At 40.9% G+C, this 22,669-nt stretch overlaps 1 protein-coding gene across 2 annotated transcripts in view; it reads left to right on the top strand.

The window, feature by feature from the left end:
• The window catches only part of si:ch73-22o12.1 (nectin-2), an 81,505-nt gene extending 59,387 nt beyond the window's left edge, over window positions 1–22,118 (top strand). The window contains exons 7-10 of one of the 2 annotated variants that reach the window (XM_046044770.1): window positions 17,690–17,825; window positions 17,965–18,022; window positions 18,179–18,262; window positions 20,479–22,118. In XM_046044770.1, coding sequence (XP_045900726.1) covers window positions 17,690–17,825; window positions 17,965–18,022; window positions 18,179–18,262; window positions 20,479–20,685 — 485 coding nt within the window. In that variant the 3' untranslated portion in view covers window positions 20,686–22,118. Of the gene's footprint in view, window positions 1–17,689; window positions 17,826–17,964; window positions 18,023–18,175; window positions 18,263–20,478 lie in introns of both variants that reach the window. The other variant, XM_046044769.1, reaches the window with a different exon arrangement.
• The last annotated feature ends 551 nt before the right edge of the window (window positions 22,119–22,669 follow it).

Raw genomic sequence — 22,669 nt, 5'->3', positions numbered from 1 at the left:
ATAGATCTAACAAAGACAGGAGCATCTGTCAAAGCAGAGGTGACCCCAATGGAAATGAAAACCTTAAACGTGACATTAGCTTGTGCCATTTTTGAGCTACCTAATGGTCCTAGATACAATTCTGCCCCAGGCTTTATCATCAATATTCCTGTCACTTCACTCATACTGCATACAGGCCACAAATGCCTAGCTAATCAGGTAGTCTGTCTGGAGGTTGCTCATGGATTTAGAGCTAAGATCAGTAGATTCTTCCCAGTCCCCGACTTTGATCCTAATGTCTCATCCGCCCTGAGATCAAAATGTACATCCGACTGTTCCGCTGGGCCAGGCATGCACCCGCACACAGTCAGGTGTGTTTTGAAAGCTGAGCAGAGCAGACAGGTTTTTGAGCTAAGTTAAGCTAGGGATTAAGGAAAAAATTACTGCCCATCTAGGCGTGTGTAATAGTATCTATTTTTGACTTTCCTTCAGTGAGAAATGCCTGGTTTCCCTCAGAAAGGCATCAAAACCCCTTGGATCATCCCAGGCTTTCACTTGCTTCTTTCACACAGGTGCTTTTGTAATCCACATATACTTGCAGACACTTGAAGTGCACGCTGTGTATTCTCTTTATTTCTGAGCATTTCCGTGTGTGTGCGTGCGTGTATATACACATGTTGTCTGCATATGTGCTGTGTGTACATGCATGTGACTGAGTTGGGTGTGTATGCGTGTTCCCTCTCTTTTGCCGTGCCTAACTGGCTCTGACACATCTGTGGCTTTTCCAGGCAAATCAGGGCTGGTTCCAAACTGCCAAGAAATCAATGTAACAGACTCTGCTCCCTCCTTTGCCCTCATATTCCTCCCCCTGCCTCCATTTCTAGTCTTGCCCCCCTCTTTTACTCTCCCTCTGTCTGTCTCTGTCTTTCCTGTCCTTTTTTCTTCCTCTTTCTTGCTCAGAGCCCTTATTAAAAATGGAGTGAGTGTGTGCTGCATATTTAAAATGGTCATGGATGGATTTAAACGGCTGATGGTATTTAGTGTCTCCTCAGGGAGCTGCTATGAGCCCTTAAGCTGACTCCTCTGAGTAGAGCCTGACTGACTGGTGAGCACACACTAAACCTCTAATAATGACTTGTGTACACACAGTGAACACAGCACATGCATGCACTACGCACACACAAATAGGCAGGCGTGCACACATACACACATTTTCATTATAGCACACTCTGTGTAGTTGTGACAAGGACGCTGGTCACGTCCGTTATATGTGGAATGGATCCATTGCGATGTACAATGCTATGTGTGTGTACGCTCATCAGTCAATAACTCATTAGTTTGCCTGCTTTGATGTAGCAGGGTGTAAATGTTTGTAACTGTATTTGAAGACTCTTATGGGTTCACAGGCGTGTGTGTGTAAAGGAGTGCGTGCGTGTGTGTGTGCATTCTTAACAGTCAGAGTAGATGTCACACTGAGCCCCCCTTCAGGTCGAGCAGCAAGTGTTTCTGTCATGTTGTCTTTCATGCTGGCTTGGATTTGGGTTCCAATCTGCTCCCAAGTGTCCTTCACTGAAACACTATTGATTACCCCACACACTCTCAAATGCTGAACATAAATACTGCTGCTGTGAAACAAACACACTCACTGATAAACAGACCCCCCCGCACAGATGGCAGGGCAGGAGGATGTAAATAGGCAAAGATGAAAGGTGGAGGAGATTGAGGAGTTTGGCCATATCTGAACATTCAGATGGAAAGTGCATGAAAGAGCATTTCAAATAACTAACCTGTGTCTGCAACTATGTTTAGTTTGGAACAATGAAATTGGTGGTATTGCCTTCAGTGCATCCAAAATGGTGATGAAGGAGAATGTAGATTTATTTATTATTGATGCTGCGAGAGCTTTTAACTGTGGCTACTTTGTGTAATGTCATTTGATGTATGTATGGCAGTTTGATATCTTTCATCTGTGACGTGAGGGTTGAAGCTCGTCCATGAATCTGAATATTTGCATGCATTAGAAAGCATGTCAGGTTGGATGTTGTCTGTGTTCACTTTTTCCCTTTTCTGCTCATGCAAAGCCTCGACACATGTGTGCATCATGCTCACATTTATATGTTTGTATTTGCACTTTAAAGACAATGGCCAGTGAGTTACAGCAGCGCTGCAGAGTGATATCTTGTTGACAGAGCTGTACAACAAACACAGTGATGACCTTTGAGAATTCTGTCACATGCACAGCAGTCGCAGAAATCAAAGAAGGAAGACAGTTTTGGTTACAAACAGGTTTTTTTTTCTTCCACTCATTTATATATCCAGAGGCGCAGATTTGAAGTGTAGTGAATGTGTGTATTGAGTGTTTGTTCATACATCTTGTGCCAGAATATAGGTTGCATCCTTTTTACCAATGCGTAGATCACCAGCCCTCCATGCCAAGCAGCCAATCAACCACATTTAAACTCTAATGAAACCATTCTTTATTCCCATACAGATAAATTGCACTCTGAATGCTTTCTTCTCCACCTTCCCATCTCTTCTGTATTCTAGTTTCTGTCCACCCGCTTCCAGTGGCAATGCATAACTGAATGGCAATGGAGGAAATGTCTTTCTTAATGAGCGTTTGAATTCGAGTTTGGCGAGAGCGTAGTTTTTGGGTTGCTCCACAGTTCGCATTGCTGTGGTTTCTCTCCAGGGGCATGGGATGAAGAGGGAAGTGAATAAATGTGGCGAGCACGCGGAGCCATTACGGCTCGGTGTGTCATTAATCAGTAGCTGATGAGAGGCAGTTTGAGGGAGAGATGGGGCCTATTACTGCTATGGCACTCTCAGGACTCCGTTTGAGGCTGTCTTAGGCTGCCTACTTTGTGGTCAACAATACAGCAGGTACAAAAATAGTAAACAACATTTGAAAGGAAATCATTATCAAATTCTTAAGGGCGATCATTCATTTCATGTTATCAAGCTGAAAGACTGGGACATTTGCAACTTTTCTCATGCAACATACTTTTTCTCCTTGGATTCCTTTCCCTCCCACACATCTTCAGCGTCTACCTCTCCCCCCCTCCAGCTTGAATCTTCTATTCTCTCAGTTCTGCATGTTCTTTCCTATACGTTCTACAGTCTCTTCCCCTCCTTCATCATCTCTCTCTCTCTCTCTCACTCTTCCGCTGTGCGTTGTTTCCTTTCTGGCAGTCTGTGTGAGGAACTTGGTAGGAGGGCGACATGAAGAGCACTCTCATGTGAGTCGGTGAGAGTTGAGAGAAATGAACGAACTGACTCTCCACACTATAGAGAAAGAGGGAGGCAAGGAGCGGTAGCCAAGTCCTAGGTGTTATATTTTTTCCCTTCTCATTATATCTTACATTTCTGCACAGCAGGCTGCTGAATGGATTGCAGTACACGGAGTCTATTACAGTGTATCATCCTGGCTGTAGGGGAGAAATCTAAGAGGATAGCAGAGTTTGAGCTTGTATGTGTGGCTGAGTGGTGGGTAATGAGGTGAGAGTCCCTTCTAGCCAGAGGTTAGCAGTGGTTAGGAGGGCAGGTAAACATACCAGCTGCTCCCGACTGCCTGGCCTCAAGTCCACAGTGACACTGGTAGAGGAGGAGAGGGTGGTGTGGGGTGAAGAGAGCGGAAGAAGTAGGGCAAGAAGATGGATGGGAAGCCTAAAGGCATTGTGAAGTGAAAAAGGTGGTTGGATATTCTCCAATTGCAACATTTACTGTAAACTACAGTATTTACCTGGGTGTGTAATTTACCTTCCTAAATCACTTTCCAATTCAGATACTAGTTACTTCATCTTGAATTATAATCTGTAAATGTGATCTAAGAGATTACCATAATAACCAGATTACTTACAGGTTTACATACAAACACATTTTCTTGTGTGTTTCACAAGGACACCTGCTGCTATTTTAAAGCCTCTTTGAATTTCTCACTTACAGGAGTAGTTTGACATTTTGGGAAAGACGCTTATTCGCTTGCTCGCAGAGACGAGAAGATCAAACAGATTTCACGTCTGTGTGGAGCAATAGAGGCAATTTTAGATTATTATAGAGAAACCACGGGGGAACCAGCCTCACTCCAAACTTGAAAAACCCATCTGAAACTCAACAATTAGCAAGTTATATGTTGTTTGTTTAATCTGTACAAAACACAAATTGGTGGTTTTACTATGGGTTTCTTGCAACAGCTATTTCGTGGCAAGAAATACTGGAAACACATTATCGTGTTAATACATTTAACAATATCTCCCAGCCTTAACTGAAGGGTTTCTCTTGATAAAAACATCAAAATGTTGGAATCAATTGTTCACAATTGAAATGATAGACCTTTTTACTGCTGTGTTTAACAAAGCATACTAATGTAATCAAACCTTTCAAATGTTAACCTTGATTTAGTACATTTAGATAACAGATTGTACCATTTTAAATGTATTCCTGGATGTAAGGTTCTGTGTATCAGATCAGTGGAATCAGAAAGTAGAATAGTGAATAAGTGGTGGTATTATTATTACAGTTCAACATTATTATAATGTTAGATATACAACATGTAGCAGGTTAATATCAACACTTTATTTTTGAGACCGTGGTGTAATGTATCATAATTAGTTTAATATGTTAATATTTAAAAGTGCTGAAATGGGTTTAGACTTTTAATGTGCTCTCATGGATGTGACGACAACCTGACCTCTGCTTCTGAGCACTTGTTACTCTTCTGTTAAGTGTATGCTCGCTGTTTCCAGCTCTACCTGTTACCTCCTACCCTCGTGTGTGTGTGTGTGTGTGTAACAGAGAGAGAGAAACACGGTGCTGTTTGTTGTACAACAGATTATTCATGTCCTGAGTGGACAGCTACATTTGGCTAATGCAACCCCACTTTCTCTGCTGGCTGCAGTCGGCCACCTCAGTGCCAGTGTAAAGTGGACTGTAAATATTGACGGGGGAGACAGCAAGAGGCGAACAGCGACCTTGTCAGAGAGTGTAAGAAAGAGGGAGATGGAGGGGAGGGATGATGGAGGCATGGAGAGAGAGAGCAGGAAAAGATGGAGAAAGAGAGGGAGAGAGAGTTCCTGCCTTCTCCCAAAGGCAACTGAGTGTGCTTTGATGCACTGTGGCAGGGAACACACTGTCTCCCCAGAGAGGGAGAGGGAGAGCAGTGCCACACACACAAACACACACCATACAGAGTTTTCACTTTACCACCACGCAGCTTTTTAAAATGTCAAAACACACACACACACACACACACACACACACACACACACACACACACACACACACACACACACACACACACACACACACACAGTATATACACCCAAACACAGTGTCAGCGACATGAATTTAATCCTCAGACAGTTGAAATGCAGAAGGTTGAGCTCAGAAATCACAGTAGATTAGAAATGACCGGCATCATCATCTGCCATAAACAAAAACCCTGGCAACAGCATTACACATAAACGAGCGCACACAAACACACACACACAAATTCAGTCAGCGTTTCCTTCAGTCAGATCAGTAGTCTGTCCTCTCATAGTCTTTCAGCTGGTCGTGTTGTCCAAACAAGCACAATCAATTTGATCTGATTTGTTTTCTGCTGAAGTGAATTGTAATGGCATCATGAGTGCAGTGAATATTAACTGACGTTGATGGCGACGCTGATTGTGGTAGTGGAAGTAGCAGGTCTTCAACTGCCATAAAATGAATGTCAGACGTAGCTGCAGTACTCAACACTGTAACACTTGCATTGATTGTGAATAATTTAAGTGTGTGTGTGTGCGTGCAGACCTGCAGCCCATGTATGTACCTTGTCAGTGTTAGTCAAAAAGCTTAACTTTGCTTTTTACCTCTGCTTTTCCTCTTTTTCAGTCTATCCTCCCATCTTCCCCTCACTCCATTCTGTAGAGTTATGTAGGCAGTTGATTATTAGGATACTGTATTACCAGGGCATTCGGCAGGTGTTCGCACAACTCAACCTGAATGGATGCATCAATAGATGAATAGTGCGTGTGTTTTCTACCAAGTTAACCTTCAAATCTAAATGCTAGGATTTCTGTTTTCTCTTAGTGAGCAATAGAATTACATGCACTGTTCTTTATCTTAATCTCTTTCAGAGGCCATCAATTCATTCGGCCCTAATCTCATCTCGTGGCACTGCTGTGACCGGGGTAGCCTTGTGTTTTTCTATGCAGAGCGGTACTGTAGGCTGTGTCTTAGATGAGTTCAAAAGGCTCTAGTTTCAGCTGAAACCAGTTTGTCTCGTTACATCCAAGCTTTGCATTAAGGGCAAACCTCTGCTGAAACTGAAGTTTCCACTGACATATTAAAAACAACAAAGAAAAACTCGCCAATATTAAAAGGGAATTCTAAATCAAATAAATGTTTGCTCCTTCAAAGACATTAATGGTGGTGGGGTGGTGATCAAACACTGTGGATTTATATAATTAAATAGACGTTTCTCACTTTACTGAAAAGCGAGTGACTTGAAGATGTGAGGGAGGAAAAGAGGGGAAGATGACATACAGAGAAACTCACAAGCAGGACGATCCCACAACGTCACTGCCACATGGCCAAGGCTGTGTCTTCCTGAGGCAACTGGACGTCTCAGGCTTAAGCTATTTTGGTCCCTTTTTAAAAAGTCAAACTAACCCATTAGAAATGAATTTGATCATCAGCTAAAGTGGTAGATTGTTTATAGGGACCACTGGCCTGCTAATCTCTTAAGCCAAGACAATCTACAACATGTATATACCAACCTTTTCTCCAGTGGGTCTATAGCTCTCTGGAAGATATGAAGTTTTCTGCTTTTAAGGTTGCGTTAGCAGGCATTCAGTGTAGTAAAAACCTGTGCAGGTGTGTGTGTTTGTGTGTGTCTGTGTGTGCCTGTGTGTGCACAGATTTGTGGAAGAGGTCAGTGAGGGTAATAAAAACAGGCTTATCTCTACTCGTTAGGCACAGGAGATAAGAGATGCTGAGGGAGATGCTGCAGATTTGTGCTGTCGTATTACAGGGCCAAACAAGCGAATACCAAATTACACCGGCGATGGAGCAGGATGACAGAAAAGAGGGATGATGGGAGTGAAGGAGGGATGGCTGGAAGGAGAAGGGAGGAGGCAGAGATAAATGCTGCAAAAGCCTGGCCTGTGCAGGGAAGCTGAGGATAGACCAGCATGTTAACCTTAATCCCCTCAGTGAGAGGCGTAAACACAAAGAAAGAGAGAAAAAGGGATTGAGAGGAAAAGAGAGGGATGTGAGATCTTTGTCTTTCTGCTCTCTCCTTCATCCCCTCGGTGTGTGATCAGACAGTTGCAGGCAGCAGCCGGGAAATCCCTCTGTACTCATCTGAAGCCAGCCTCTTAATCACAGCCTTCATCTCACTTGGCTCTTCCTGCTGCCTCACCCTCTTTTCCTCTTTTGATTCCTCTCTTCTCACCTCCTCTCTCCTTGATGTCACACTCCCGAACTCCACTCTTTGGACCCCGACGTCTCAACTCTCAATACATCCTCTAACGCTGAGTGCTCTCTCCTCATTTCAGCTTTCCCGTCGGTGACTTATATGCATTACATTTTTTAAGGAGTGCAGATGTCTCCTGAATTTATTTCCTGTAAAAGTATTTTGAGACAAAAATAAAGAGAGGAAAAGTAAAACCGAAGAACTCTCTCCCCCAGCTCCAGAGCTGTGGCCGATATTCAGTCGTGCATTCTAAATCTCTAGAGATTCTGGTTGTATTTTCAACTTGCTGAGGTGGGTCTGTGGTAATTTCAGTTTCAGCCAACCATCCAACCTCATCTCCTCTTCCTTCATTCCCACTCCTTCCTCCCCCTCCTCTGTGCCTCATGGGAGACGTGGTTTATGGTTGACTGGCTGGCCAGGCAGGCAAGGGTGAGCAATGGAGGGCTCACATATAGGAAGGGATAGATGTGTATCTGACTGGATGGTCCCTGCACTGATCTGCTGACAGTAATGGAGCTGACCTTTTAACTGAGTTTAAACTGTGGACCATTTCCTCATTCTCAGTAAAGTGAGAACACCACATGGTTAGGTTTGAGAAACAGAACTGTTCTCTGCCACATGGCTCCACTGAAATAAATGTGGTGTTCTTTTGTGTCCATTTTTTAATATGTGCATGTAGATGTCTGTGTATGCAATTGATGTCTGGAAAGGCAGCAGGGCAAAGGGCACAAAGCAGACCATTGTGTTTGTGTAAATATGTCAGACTGACTGACTAGGTTAAAGCAGAGGATGCCAGTTGCTTCTTAATACTATATTTTTGTATGTGTGTGTGTGTGTGTATGCATGAGTGTGTATTTTGTGTTTGGATGACTGTATGGTCTATATGTGTGGGTAAGTGCATGTCTGGTTGTACGTCCTTGGCAAAGAGCTACAGGGATTTAAACAGGCTCAGCAGACGTACAGTGCACGCGCTCTCTCTCTCTTTCTCTTTCTCTCTCTCTCTCTCTTTTTCTTTCTCTTTCTCTCTCTCTCACTCTCTCACTCAATTCAAATTAGCTTTATTTTCATGAATGTAACAACAACATTGCCAAAGCATCATATATACAACATAAGAACAATCAGCCCCATACATTTCATTAAACAAGTAATTAAAGCATAAAGTAATCAAAGCGTATGTGTGTTTGTGTTAAAGAAAAAATTAAAATAAATAAATGAAACCGTAACGTGTGTGTATATATTAATAGACAAAAAAAGATATATATTTTTTAAAGAATTAATTGATTAAAAAATAATAAAAAAAGAAATCAGTATCAAATGTAAAAACAAAACAATTACTAAAATATCAAATGATCAAAATAATAATAATTTGAAAATCTGTACAATTATTTGTTAGTCTGAGGTTCCACTGGTTGTCCTCACTTCATGGCATGAGGAGACATATTTTGCAGCATTTATTTCACATTTGGTTATTCCTCCCAGTAAATAGGGGAGTTTCTGTGTGTCTGATATGAATTCGAATTTGGGGTATATTTGGGAAATAAAGTGTTTTTGTCTTAGTGTATATTTAGGGCATGAGGTTAGAAAGTGCAGCTCTGTCTCTACCTGTCCCCTGTCACACTGGGAGCAGAGTCTCTCCTCTTGTGGTAGCCAGCTCTGTCTGTGGCGACCCTTTTCTATGGCCAGGCTGTGTTCACTCAGTCTGTTTGTTGTCAACATTTTTCTTAATTTGGGACATTTTATTGTACTCAGGTAATTTGCCAGTGTGAATTCTCTTTGTAGGGTCAGATAACATTGTAATTTACTTTGTGTTTTGGTCGTTTCTTTCCAGTATTCAATATATTTTTCTTTCTGCTTGCTGATAATTTGGTTTGGTCTGCTTGAGTTGGTGTTGCTGTCTTGAGGCTGTTGGGGACTTGTTACTGCAGAGAGCCTCAGGACCATCTGGCTGAGGGGACTCTTCTCTGGTTTCAGCTCCTGGTATGTTAGGGCTTTGTGATGATATGTCTGGGGGTTAACTGATTTTAAGTGATTGTAAAATTTAACTGATCTTTTCTGTATTTTTAGTAGGAAGGGGTATTGGCTGAGCTCTGCTCTGCTCTGCACAGGTTATTTGGTGTCTTTCTCTGCACCTGCAGGTTGCTCTTACAGAACTCAGTATGGAAAGATTCTATGATTGTTTTGTCCCATTTGTCAATTCATTGTTAAGTTTTGGCCCCCAGATTTCGCTACCATATAGAATTATTGGTTCTAGTACAAATTGGAAAATTTTAAGCCAGATTTCAATTGGAATATAGATTTTAATGTTTCTTTTTATTGCATAGAAAGCTCTCCTTGCTTTGTCCCTCAGATCTTTCACAGCCATGTTGAAGTTCCCTGTGTATGTAATGTTGAGGCCAAGGTAAATGTAGTTTTTTGTGTGTTGTACTTTAGTGGTGTCTAAATAGAAATTGTGTGTAACCTGATTTCTGTATTGTTTCTGAAAGATCATTATCTTAGTCTTTGCTGTGTTTACTGTCAGGTCTGACAGAATCTCTGCAGGAGATTAAGTTGCTGCTGCAAACCTTTAGTAGGTGAGCGCAACACTAAGTCATCTGCATACAGCAGACCTCTGATCTCTGTGTCGTTCAGGAGGAGGCCAGGTGCCATGGAACTCTTTAATTGGTTTGCTAATTCATTGATATATAGGTTGAAGAGAATTGGACTGAGATTGCATCCCTGCTTCACTCCCCGGCCCTGGGAGAAGAACGCTGTTTGTTTGTTTCCAATCTTTATGGCACATTCACTTTTTGTATACATGTTCTTAATCAAATCATATGTTTTTCCTCCAATGCCACTTTCAAGTAGCCTATAGAAGAGGCCCTCGTGCCAGATGGAATCAAAGGCTTTTTGGAAGTCAACAAAACAGACATATACCTTTCTTTTCTTAATGTTTAATTCTTGATCAGTTAGAGTCTGGAGGGTAAATATATGGTCTGTTGTGCGGCAATTTGGCATTTATGCAGAATATTGTGGTTATCAACAAAGTTGACAAGTCGTTTATTAATGATATTGATAATGAATGTTTTTCCCAGGTTACTGGATACACATATTCCTCTGTAGTTATTTGGGTCATATTTATCTCCGGATTTATGAACTGGGGTTATTAAACCTTTGTTCCAGATGTCTGGAAAAGTTCCAGTTGCTAGAATAGTATTGAATAGTTTTAGTATAGCCAATCTGATTTTATGGTTTGAGTATTTGATCATTTCGTTGAGGATTCCATCAATACCGCAAGCCTTTTTTCCTTTCAGGGACTGGATGACTTCTGTTAATTCTTGTTCTGTTACAGGGTAATCTAGAGGGTTTTGATTGTTTTTTATCACCGCCTCCAGAGTTTTCCATTTCGTGAATATCTTGTACTGATCATCATTTTTTGTAATATTACTGTATAATTCACTAAAGTGATTAATCCAAGTATTTCCATCTTGGATTGCCAAATCATCCTGCTGGGTTTTGTTTAGGTTGTTCCATTTCTCCCAGAACTGGTTGGACTCTAAGGATTCCTCATTTTCACAGAGCTGGTCAGGTTCAGTTAGAAATAAATGAGTTAAATCATGTATGTTTTGATTTTCCAGTGCCTTTTGGTATGCCCCCATGCTGTCTGTGGTCCATGTGTATGGGTATGTGCTGTTAACCAGTTCACAGGCAGTAGGGGTCCCAGACTTAGACTGAGCCCTTTTCAGATAGATTGTGACTTTGCTGTGGTCTGAGAGGGGTGTGAGGGGGCTGACTGTGAAAGCTCTGAGAGACATTGAATCTAGATCTGTAATGAAATAATCTACCGTATTATTGCCAAGAGCTGAGCTGTAAGTGTAGTGACCCAGAGAGTCCCCTCGTAGCCTGCCGTTGACTATGTACAGACCCAGCATACGGCAGAGTTGTAAAAGCTGCATACCATGTATTAGTAAGCTTGTCAAAGCTTTTTCTAGGACATTCAGGGAGGGGGAAGCCAGTGCTTTCAGTTAAGTGTTTGTCTCCCTGGGTGTTCATAGTGTCAGGTCTTTCCCCAGTTCGAGCGTTCAAGTCTCCACAGAGTAATACATTTCCCATGGTTTTATAATGGTTAACTTCCTCCTCAAGAATAGAGAAAATATCTGGGTTGTAGTAGGGGGATTCTGATGGAGGTATATAGATGGCACACATGTAGACATGTTGCTCAGCTCAAATCATCTGTTTGTTAATTTTCAACCATATATTCAATTTTATTTATATAGCGCCAAATCACAACAACAGTTATCTCACAGCGCTTTTCATAAAAGAGCAGGTCTAGACCGTACTCTGTGATGATATTTACAGAAGCCCAACAGTTCCCACCAAGAGCAAGCACTAGGCGACAGAGGCAAGGAAAAACTTCCTTTTAAGAGGCAGAAACCTCGAGCAGAACCATGGCTCAGGGTGGGCGGCCATCTGCCTCGACCGGTTGGGGGTGAAGGGAGAGAGAGAGAGAGAGAGAGAGAAGAGAGAGAGAGAGAGGCAGCCTACACAATATACACACAGAGGTACAGACAGTAAAGGTGATGTTGCTATAGACTAAATGAAAAATGGAACAGATATTTATAATAGTGTTAATGGTAACAATCATAATGTTAATGATTATAATAACAATAATAACAATAAGACTAGCAACAATAGTCGTTGCAGCAGAGGGTGTCGAGCAGGAACACGGGGGCAGCAGGTGACCCGCAGCCACAGATCCAGACTCCACAGCTCCAGAGCCAGAAAACCTGCAGGAAGTGATAGGAGGAGAGAGGAGAGGGACGAGAAAGCACAAGACTACCAGAAAGGGGAGAAGTTGTGTTAGTAACATGCAATAATGGGATGAGGTTGCATACAGAGGGAGAGAAAGTAGAGGAGAGAGGAGCTCATTGCATCATAGGAAATCCCCCGGCAGTCTAGGCCTATAGCAGCATAACTAAGGGATGGTTCAGGACTCACCTGAGCCAGCCCTAACTATAAGCTTTATACCTTTATATCTTATATATAAGATTCTTCTTTTTTAATAACTGTGATGGACTGGTTCTCAGTACTGGTTATCAGAACTCAGTTCTGATTTACACCATATAATCATGCCTCCTGAATCTCTGCCTTGGGTTAGTGTGGGATTTTTTGTTGATGGTATAATAATCTCAGTGTAGCCGTGAGGACGACCAGTGGAAACATCTTCTCTGCACCATGTCTCCTGTAAAACTATGATTTCAGAATCTTTTAACTCTCTATTAAAATCTGGATTTCTGCTCTTTAAACCAAAAGCTGATGATCTCAGACCTTGAATGTTCCAACATGTTATTGTAAACGATTTCATCTATAAGTAGATGTAGTATAATCTGTTCACAAATTAGACAAACACCTTAAAAAACTAATAATAGTAAACTAGATATTAAAAAATACTAGTAACAAACGAAAAGGGAAAAAAAAATTGTAAAAAGAGGAAAATAGTGTTGTAGGTAAATGAATAAAATATTAAACCTTGAGTGACATTTTAGAGTGTATCGTGTGTGAAATACTGTTAAGAATTGTCCTTATATTACTATTTGTTTAAAATGATATCCAACATGCTAAATTATGAATTATTGTGATGTCTCTACATGTCCACCATGTAGCTATATGAGGCGAGAGCAGCGCAGGTTTAGCATGTGTAATATGTCTTTTAGTTCACCAGAGGGGGGCGGGGCTGTGGCTCTTCTCACCGCTGCGGCATAGTTCAGTCCAATAGGCTGCTGCTCCTGTAGTCTTGGTTCTGCTGTTGGGATGAGGGGGGGTATAGGACCTCCAGGCTGGGGGGCTCTCTGGCTGGGTATCAGTGGCCAGTGGTGTGTTGGCTGTGGGTTGTGATGTTGGTGATGCGGTGAGTTTGGTGGCCTGGCCGTCCTCTCTGATGGCCGGGGGTGGATGTATGGTGGAGGTCTAGATGGTCCTGGAGGTCTGCGTGGGGTCTGTGTTGTGTGGTTACCCCTTGGAGTGGTAGTAGGCTCCTTCCAAGAACAACATCCTTCAGGGTCCTAGCAAGGGTGGGGACTGCATTTCTGTGTAGGTGTATGTTATCATACAGGCAGTCCAGGTGCAGGGTCGGGTGGTGGGCCAAGAACACGTTGGGTTTGAGGGCACAGTCCCTGGAGAGTCTGATATTCAGTGTGGGGGTGGAAGTCTCTCCTGTGCAGCTGCGTGGATATGACTATCTTGCTGGGGGAAATTGGTGGAGGCTTGCTCAAGGACTCTCCTCAGAGAGTCTGCCAGTCTGTTCTCTCTCTCTCTCTCTCTCTCTCTCTCTCTCTCTCTCTCTCTCTCTCTCTCTCTCTCTCTCTCTCTCTCTCTCTCTCTCTCTCTCTCTCTCTCTCTCTCTCTCTCTCTCTTTTTCTCTCTTTTCATTAGTGCAAGACATGGCTGGTGTCCAGCCAACACAGAGGCCACGCTCTCAAGTCAAGCCATTCACACACAAGCACTGCACCTCTTTTCTTTAAATTGGCCTCTCTTCCTGCAGCCCTGTCTACTCTATCAGAGGTTATCGGAGAGGAAGGAACAGCTTTCTACCTGAAACCTGCTGAATGAAAATGACTTTGGTGTGATAATGACACCTGTGAGATAAGGCAAGACAACAGAGTTGTTTATTTTTTTTATCCCAGGAGCCAAAATGGAGGAGGGCGGTATGATGATAAACAGACACGCACTGGAGTGAGGAAGCCCTAACAAAAAAAGACTAGAAAGACTAGTAGGCAGGTATTAGGTTTAGAGTGAACGTGCCCTGTAGCGGTTCAGTGCTTTGGTTTTAAAGAGACACAGCACCACCATGTGGCGGATGGTTTTGCTACATGCATTTGAATTAATGTAATTAGATGTGATGTGTCTAATGGCAAATTTTTGTCGCAGTTGGAAATCTAATGGAGCCTGAATGCCACATCCAGTCTGTCGTTATCTCATGAGGATTTTTTTTAAGACACCCTAGTCTTTTATTGTTCTGTGTTTTTTTTCTGTACAACTCTTCCCTCCATTCCCATTAAATGACTTGATGGAAAACCCTCTCTGTGCAGAACCATTGTGGCTTTGAAAATGCCACAGTTAAATGTTCTCCACCCTCTTTTGTGACAGCCCCTGTAAGAAATCTGACTAATTATTTTGCATTGTTCATTTTAAAGTTCATATTTTTTGTTCCTTTATAACCCCAAGTCTGTGTTTTATGGGTGAGCTGAAACAAAAGTATGTTTTACAAGCTTCTGGTTTGACACTTTTATGATATACAGACTGTTGAATGAATAATTAGTTTTCATTTCCTGCAGCCCAGTCTGATATTTCCTCTTCAGCATAATAGCTGCTTGTCCTCATCTCTTTATTACAGAAGTGTTTGACACCATGAATAACTGTTTTGTTATAAATCTAGTGTTAGGCAATATTGACAAAATAACATATTTTGACCAAATAACTAAATATTAACATTTTTGGAGATTTTTTTTTATTATAAGAACAGATGCAGTTCAGAGTATTGTATACTCCATTTGCAGTAGAACAAATGTATGTATGTATGTAAATGTATACCATGTCATTCGCGCTGTATTAGTAGTAACAAAAGTATAGCTTATAGTACATTTAGTTAACCGATTTTTGTTCATTGATACATGTAGTTAAACATATGTGGTTGTCTAAACACTGGGATTGTACTTACAGGAAAAGTATAATTTGTGTTTCATATGAATCTTGAGAATGAAACACACAACATATAAAAGAAACACATATTCCACTGCTGTGGCAGTCTGTCCCTCCAGAAACAGAAAACTACTTTAGATGCAATGAGGGCACCACATGTTGGTTTTGGTCCCAAGATAGGAGCAACATAAGTTTTGTGCTGAGGGGAAAAAACTACGGAAAACTGATTTGTACCCCAAAGAAAAAATCCAAACAACATAATTAACTCAGTTCACCCCATCAAAACAAGATTTTCTATGTATTATATCCAGGGAACCCTTTTGTTTAATGTTTAAGACTTATTGTTGCTACTCTGTGGATTGAAGTGCAGTTTTTTATTGAAGGTTCAGATCTGCCTTTTTTCATGTCATTCATTTTGTCATTCCAATGTTTTTACTTTACAGTGTTTTCAATCAAGTACAACAAAGACCCCAAATTGTAACAATAACACGATGAAAATGAATGTTCATAAAGCCCATTGTGTAGCTGGAACACAGAAACCTCCAAATGCAGGCTTTATTAATTAAAAGAATAAAAAAGAAAAATCCCAAAGCTAGTGTACACAGATGATGTGCTTGGTTATAATAAGTAATAGGGAAAAGAGATGATCATTAGGACACTTTTGTATGTGTGAAAGAATGGAAATTATTTTAGGTGATATTCAAAGTAGTCTATTGTTAGAGGAGAATTGTAATTAGAGGACTAACAACATTCAATCATGACCCTTCCAATTACTAGGACTAGGGTTTGTTCTCATCAAATGAGCTTCAGATCCTCTCTGCCCTTTACCGCCCCCCTCATTAGCATAATCCTCTGGGAATGCGGGGGATAATGAGCCGGGCTACACCTTCAGCAAACACACAGAGTGAGTGTGTGTGTGTGTGTGAGAGAGAGAGAGTGTGTCGGTTCATGTTCAGTGTAGTCATGGTTCATTAGTGGAACCTCTGCATGATTCGTCTGGTTCATCTTAATCACGCATGTGATTCAACGCTCTAATCAAGACCCTTTCTGTACTTCACCAGCACAGTGTTGCACGACACGTAGCCACACAAACACACACGCACACATCCTCATTGTGGAGTCTTTTTTATAAGGCCACGCTTAGTCATGGGTCTCACAGTGTGGAGTAACTTAAGTTATCTTACCTACAGTCTTAAACTACATCACTTATATAAATGTTTTTGTAAGGTGATTGACGAAATAGGAAAGATGACGAAACATAGTCCAACATCATAACAACATTTCTTTCTAACTTTCGCTGACTTTTCTTTAATTTGAGTGTTGAGATTCATGATTAACCTTAGGAACACAAACCACACACCAAGATGAAAATACAAGTCAAGGTTCTCTTACTTTGGCATTCCAAAAAGCCAGGCAACTAGCGAACCCATTCAAGAAATAGCCTAGCACATGTACTGATTAAAGAGACAAGTTGAACATGTTAAACCCATAGAGCGGAACTTTTGTCTCCCCCTTCTGACAGTGAGAGTAAATACAAAACACTGTTGACACATGCTCATGATGTATAGGCTCTGCCATATTGAGTTGCTGTCACTGCAGTTGCTCCACCCTTCAGCTCTGGCAAAGCAATCATTGCGCGTTGGCATAAAACACATCACTACTGGTACGCCAGTGCTGGAACATCACCACGGACACCAAATTTGAATGTAACAGACATTCAATTACATGTAAAAGTCTTGCACTCTAGCATTAATTAAAAAGCTTTAGAGAGGCTGTTATATAGATTTTAATCTCTATTTCCAGTCTTAGTGCAAAGATGTTTATTTTTCTTATGAAATACTGCATAGTTTTTCCTACTCTGGTATTTATGAAGTAAGTTACATGTAACTATCTGAATCACTGCTCACAACACATTGACATATATACGCAACAAATGATAAGAGGCTCAGAGTGGACATGGATTTATTTTGAGTGTTCATAAGGAAAAAATGTTGTGAACCATTGCATTAAATAATATTTTAAAAGTAAGGCTGTGTTATAGAATGAACTTTAGCAGTGCCCTCCAGTTAAAGAGATAGTAAGCGATTGTAATCCAGTGCACTATTTGTTAAATTCATGGTTCGCTAGCTCTCAGTTTTGCGTGTGTCTACACAGCCCTGGCTGTGTAAATAGAAAACAAAGAAAGTGGTGTGGACCTTGCCACACAACATTGTTCCAGCCAATCAGCAACAGGTGGCGTTAGTGCTCATGCACAGGAGTGATGGGGTGAGGGGGGCAGTGGGCGAACAAGTTCTGTACACTGGCAAGAGAAACAGCCAAAAAAGGAAAAGGTCTGATGAGTATCAACGGAGAAGAAAGTTACATGACCAGGCAAGGGTGAAGGCATTTCAACGCTGGAGATTTGAAATTTGGGGGGCGGAGCCTCTAAGGGAGCACTGAAGGGAGGGGTGTATTGGTTTGGCAGTTGAGTTCAAATATTACCAATCCTTCTGCAGAATCGCTTACTCTCCCTTTAAAGAGGGAATTCACATCCACTTCTGGTCTAATAGCATTTTCTTTCTTGTCTTCTTAATTTTCCAGAATTTCGTCTTCCAGAGAGGGGCCATACTACAGGCAGTATCATAGGAGGTATTATTGCAGTCATTATAATCTTGGCCATCATTGGAACTGTCATAGCGATGTACCGCAAACGCATTAACAGCAAACTCAACGGAGAGTGAGTATCACATCGGTTCACTACTGTTTGTTTTTTTATTTCTGAGCGTTTGTTTTTTGTGTGATATTTGCAGTATGTTCATTACATGAAATGTCACACCGCATGTGACTCACTTGACATCTGTGTGTTTGTCGTTAAGGGGTCCACCCAAATATAAACCCCCTCCCCCTAAGAAGACCAACAGCTCCACCAACTGGGTGAGTCACCAGCAACAAATGAACAGTATCATCTTTCAGACTATGTTGTCAGGTTATTCTACACATAGTAAAGTTAACACATTTGATTATATCTCCTGAAATATGCTGACCTTGTGTGTGTCCGTGTCCGTGTCTGTGTCCGTGTCCCCGAAGCAGCCAAACATAAGTCATGCCCCAGTAACTGAGGACAGACCACTGCAGAACGAGTACTACACTACCCAGAGTGCTGAACCAGTCACGGTAAGGGAACATTCAATTAAATGTTATTTATATAGTGACAGATCCTAACAAAGGTTACGTTTCATAGAGAACCGGTCTAGACTGCACTTTTCATAATATTATTTACCAAGACAGAACAATTACCACCATGAGCAGGCACTTGGTGACAGTGGCAAGGAAAAACTCCTTTTAACGGACAAGAGAACCTCAAACAGAACAAGGCTCTGGGTTGGCGTCCATCTGCCACAACCGGTTGGATTGAGAAAGAGAGAGATAGGGGCTCAGTGCCTCATTTAACTTTGGTCTGGCAGTAAATGCACTGCAACAAAAAGCATAGAACACAGCATAGCATAGAATGCAACATAGCATAGTAGAGCATTTTATGCTATTAAAAGACCATTTTACAAAATAGACATGCCAATTTGAATTTGGACTAAATTATCTGACAGTGTCATCCAACCAACAGCCCTTTTATGTTAGTGAAGTTTGGGGTCCAATTAGTCATCAGGACTACACTAGATGGGACAAGCATCCCATAGAGGCCCTGCATGCATAATTCTGTAGATCCATATTAAACATCTAAAGAAAAACACAAAGTAAAGCATGCAGGGCACAATTAGGCCATTACCCACAAGACTTAAGTTTTGGTTACATCTCAAATTGAGCCCCCAGGACAGAGATTTCAGGCACTACAAACCCAAGAACTGAACCCCCAAACGAGTCCCTTTTATCAGCTGGTCCTGAGACATACAGATCAAATAATACCCAATACTGTTCAACCTCAAACCATCACTGCTTTCCAACCACTAATCAGAGTAAAGCAAATCATTAAATCAACAGATGCTCACCTGGAGCATTGGATGATTCAACAAACAAAACAAAAACTTTTTGGCCCTATACTATGAGTTTAAACTGACATAGTATTTATTGACCGTCAAAGATACGAAGCAGAGACAGATCCTTCTGACCAAGTACAGACTCAGTGACCACTGTCTAGCTATAGAGAAAGGACAACACAATCCCAGCTACCACCAGAAGAAATAGTCTGTGGTCACTGCACAGCAGGGAAGGTAGAGACAGAGATGCATTTCTTCTTAAAATGTGAAAAACTTATACAGTGGAATACATTAAGAAATTTGATCTGTTAATCCCAAACTTCACAGAGCTAGATGGCAGTGAAAAGCAATAGATTCTACCAGGAGAGGGACATGCAGCATACTTAGCTGCACAATATAGGACTGCATGTCACAAACTGAGGGACACATAATTAACCCATCATCACTGAATATGACAGATAATTATCTTGACACAGCCTATCTCTCACACACACACACACACACACACACACACACACACACACACACACACACTATGGATGATACATTGACATGTAATTTGGTGCCCAAAGAAAACACTGTACTATACCCCTTCATGCTCTCATAAATGTCGGCCCTTCATCAGTGCATAAGCACACAGAAGGAAAGAGAACATTGCGCAATGCAAATTCCATTTAGAGGGTTAAAGTAATGGTAGTGGTAATATAAATTTAAAAACAGGTGGTAGTAGTAGTAGTAGTACTAATAAGACTAATAATAATAATTGTTCAGTGCATCATGGGAAGTCTCCCGTCTGTCTAGGCCTATAGCAGCATAACTAAGGGATGGTTCAAGGCTCACCTGAGCCAGCCTTTTCTAACTGCAGACATTATGTTCAACAGGGAGAGAGAACACCATTATAATATGACAACCTCAAATAAATAAAAGAGGTGTTTAATGAACAATGTTCTTCCTACAAAATGTGAAAAAAATTGTGATTCTATTTTAATGTTTTTTAAGGGAACCTTGCAGTTAAGGGTTTAAAGGGTAATGTGTAATGTTCAAATTATCAGATCTTTTATTTATTTCAAATGTAGTCAGTTTGTAAATTCATGGATACATAAGGATTTGTGTCTTTTATGTATTTTACCATATCAATATCCCATCCAATAGAATGAATGTAAGAGGACTGTGGATCATTAATTCACAGAAGAATACCTCAGATTCGCCTAATGTTCAGACTGAATGGCAATTTAGTCAGAATGTGGGGATGTGAGGCAGTAAAATACTTTTTTACCCCCACTCCCACACTTCTCCTTTGGAAACAGAATCTAGTGGAATGAGGATTTGTGTAGACACATATTATGTGTTAGGTAAATTCCATCATACATCCAGGATAATATGTTGTTTTGTTGCTGGCAGGACCTGGATGCCTACCATGATGATGACAATTGTGTTGAAGATTTTGGCAAGCATTATTTCTCTGCTGCCCCCTCTGGCTGGGATGATCCCGGAAACAATGAGGTCCCACCTCCCTACATGCACACTGACAGCGACACCCAGGAATATTATGAAGGCCCCAATGTCAATCGTGGTGATAGCTTTGTGTCGCCCGCCATGTATGTGTGAGAAGACACAGGGAAGAAATGTGTGTTTGCGTGTAAATACGTGTGCATGTGTGAGTGGATGATAGGATGACTGAGGATTTCTGCAGGCTTAAATGAGACTTGAGTTCTGTGAATGAAAACATGAGTATGTTTGCCTTTTTCCTTAAGAATATTTATCTATGATCAGGTTACCAGTCGTCTGTACTGTGAAATCATCGGGTTCAGTTTTGTGTTGCTCTTTTGGGAACTTGATCATTATTAAACCTAGATAAGTTTTAGCCTGCAAGATACAAAATGTTGCTGATGTACAACTGTAATACAGGAACAGAACTAAATTATTAAACTATCCTTAAACTGTAGATAAATGTTGTTTTAAATACCATATTCTGTTGATTGTTGCATCATAGTCAAGATATAAACACATTTGAAGTACACAGCATTGCAAGATGTTGAAACACTGAACTGCCTTGCATTATTGAATGTGGAGCTGTCACACACATTATGGTTACTAACAGAGCTTGGTTAACAGAAGCACAGTATGTGGGTATTACATGTTACCTCTGTATAGTTGTATCTGTCTGCTGCTGGCATGAAGTTGCTGTAAAACAGGCACCCTGTGGAGAAGCTATTAGCTGCAGTTAATCGGGCAGTGCTGAGACTAGACCCACAGACTATGATGACAGGGTATAAAGAGCACAAAATACAGTATAAACAGCTTAACCGCTGGAGCAATACTATATTTGTGTTAATGTATATGTTTTATGGAATAGTGTTTTTATTTTCATTTTTACATCTTCTGCATTTGGCCTTTGCCTTCCACTTAGCTTACCTCATGTAAAAGGGAACAAAGTTGGCCTGTAATGTATAGCTGTCACATTTGATTTTTTTAAAACTTGCATACATCCATCCATCCTTAAAGCGATAGTAAAACAGTTCTTTGTTGCCCAAACAATGAGTATCTATAGTGCTGTATTTTAGGGGGTTATCTGTTACTTTAAAAAAAAATGGAAACTTTTGTGCCTTTTTTTTTATTATTATTCACTTTGTCTAGCTGCATGCTCAGATGGATTAGGATACATCTGGATTATGCTCATGAAATCTGGTGCAATTCATCTCTCTAGTGGAGGATTAAATAGTTCTTTGAGTTCAAAGAGGGGTTGACACAGAGCCTGCTGGTACACTGACATGTGTCTGTCCATTATCAAGGGTTGAACAGTTAAGTAATACTTTTACTTTTATTTTACTCCATCGTAAACCCAATGATGTCTCAATGTATGTTGGTGCCGAATACTCCATTTTTTTCATCAAAAATCCTTTCAAGAAATGCAATCTATTTTCTCTTTTACTGAATGAAGTTGATTTTAATCTGTTCTCTTCATGAAATGTATTTTTAAAGTCATCTTGATAGTTGTGGTTTCAATAAACATTTAAAGTGATCCTGGATAAATCGGTTAATTGGAGTTATTCATTTCTTTGTTCTTTGCAGCTACAGATATTTCTCACCTCCAGTGTAATTCCACAAATTCACCATGTAGTGGCAGTATAGGCTGAAAGTATAGGAAGGTTTAGCCCAATAAAGATTTGCAGCAGTGGCTAGCATATGCTATCATCTAATACAGAAAACACATAAGTTTGCTTTAGTTATGAGTGAGTATTATCACTTCATCACATTGATCAGTAAATAATGGAGAAGAGTAAAATGGCAGTTAGACTGAGCCTGCACTATCTACAAATATCCATGAGAGGGCTCTAGATTTTAAAGGCTGAAACTGCAAGAGGCTTTAGCACACCTGATACAGAAGCAAACGCTTGTTCTCTGCTTCCTCTCATCTTGTGTGACTCATCTCTTTCTATCTTAAGATGCATTACCTCCAATCCTGTACTCACAGTCAAGTCAGTAAAGTGTACTGGCACAAGAAGAGGACCATTTTTAGATCACTGTGATTCATTTCCAGCACTGAGACTGCAACAGAGGAGCCAAAATGTGTAGTCTTAAAGATGCAGAA

The sequence above is a fragment of the Micropterus dolomieu genome, linkage group LG03 (genome assembly GCF_021292245.1).
Source record: "Micropterus dolomieu isolate WLL.071019.BEF.003 ecotype Adirondacks linkage group LG03, ASM2129224v1, whole genome shotgun sequence".
Classification (NCBI taxonomy): domain Eukaryota; kingdom Metazoa; phylum Chordata; class Actinopteri; order Centrarchiformes; family Centrarchidae; genus Micropterus; species Micropterus dolomieu.
The sequence above is the reverse complement of the archived record's forward strand: the minus strand, read 5'-3'. Positions and strand labels throughout refer to the sequence as shown.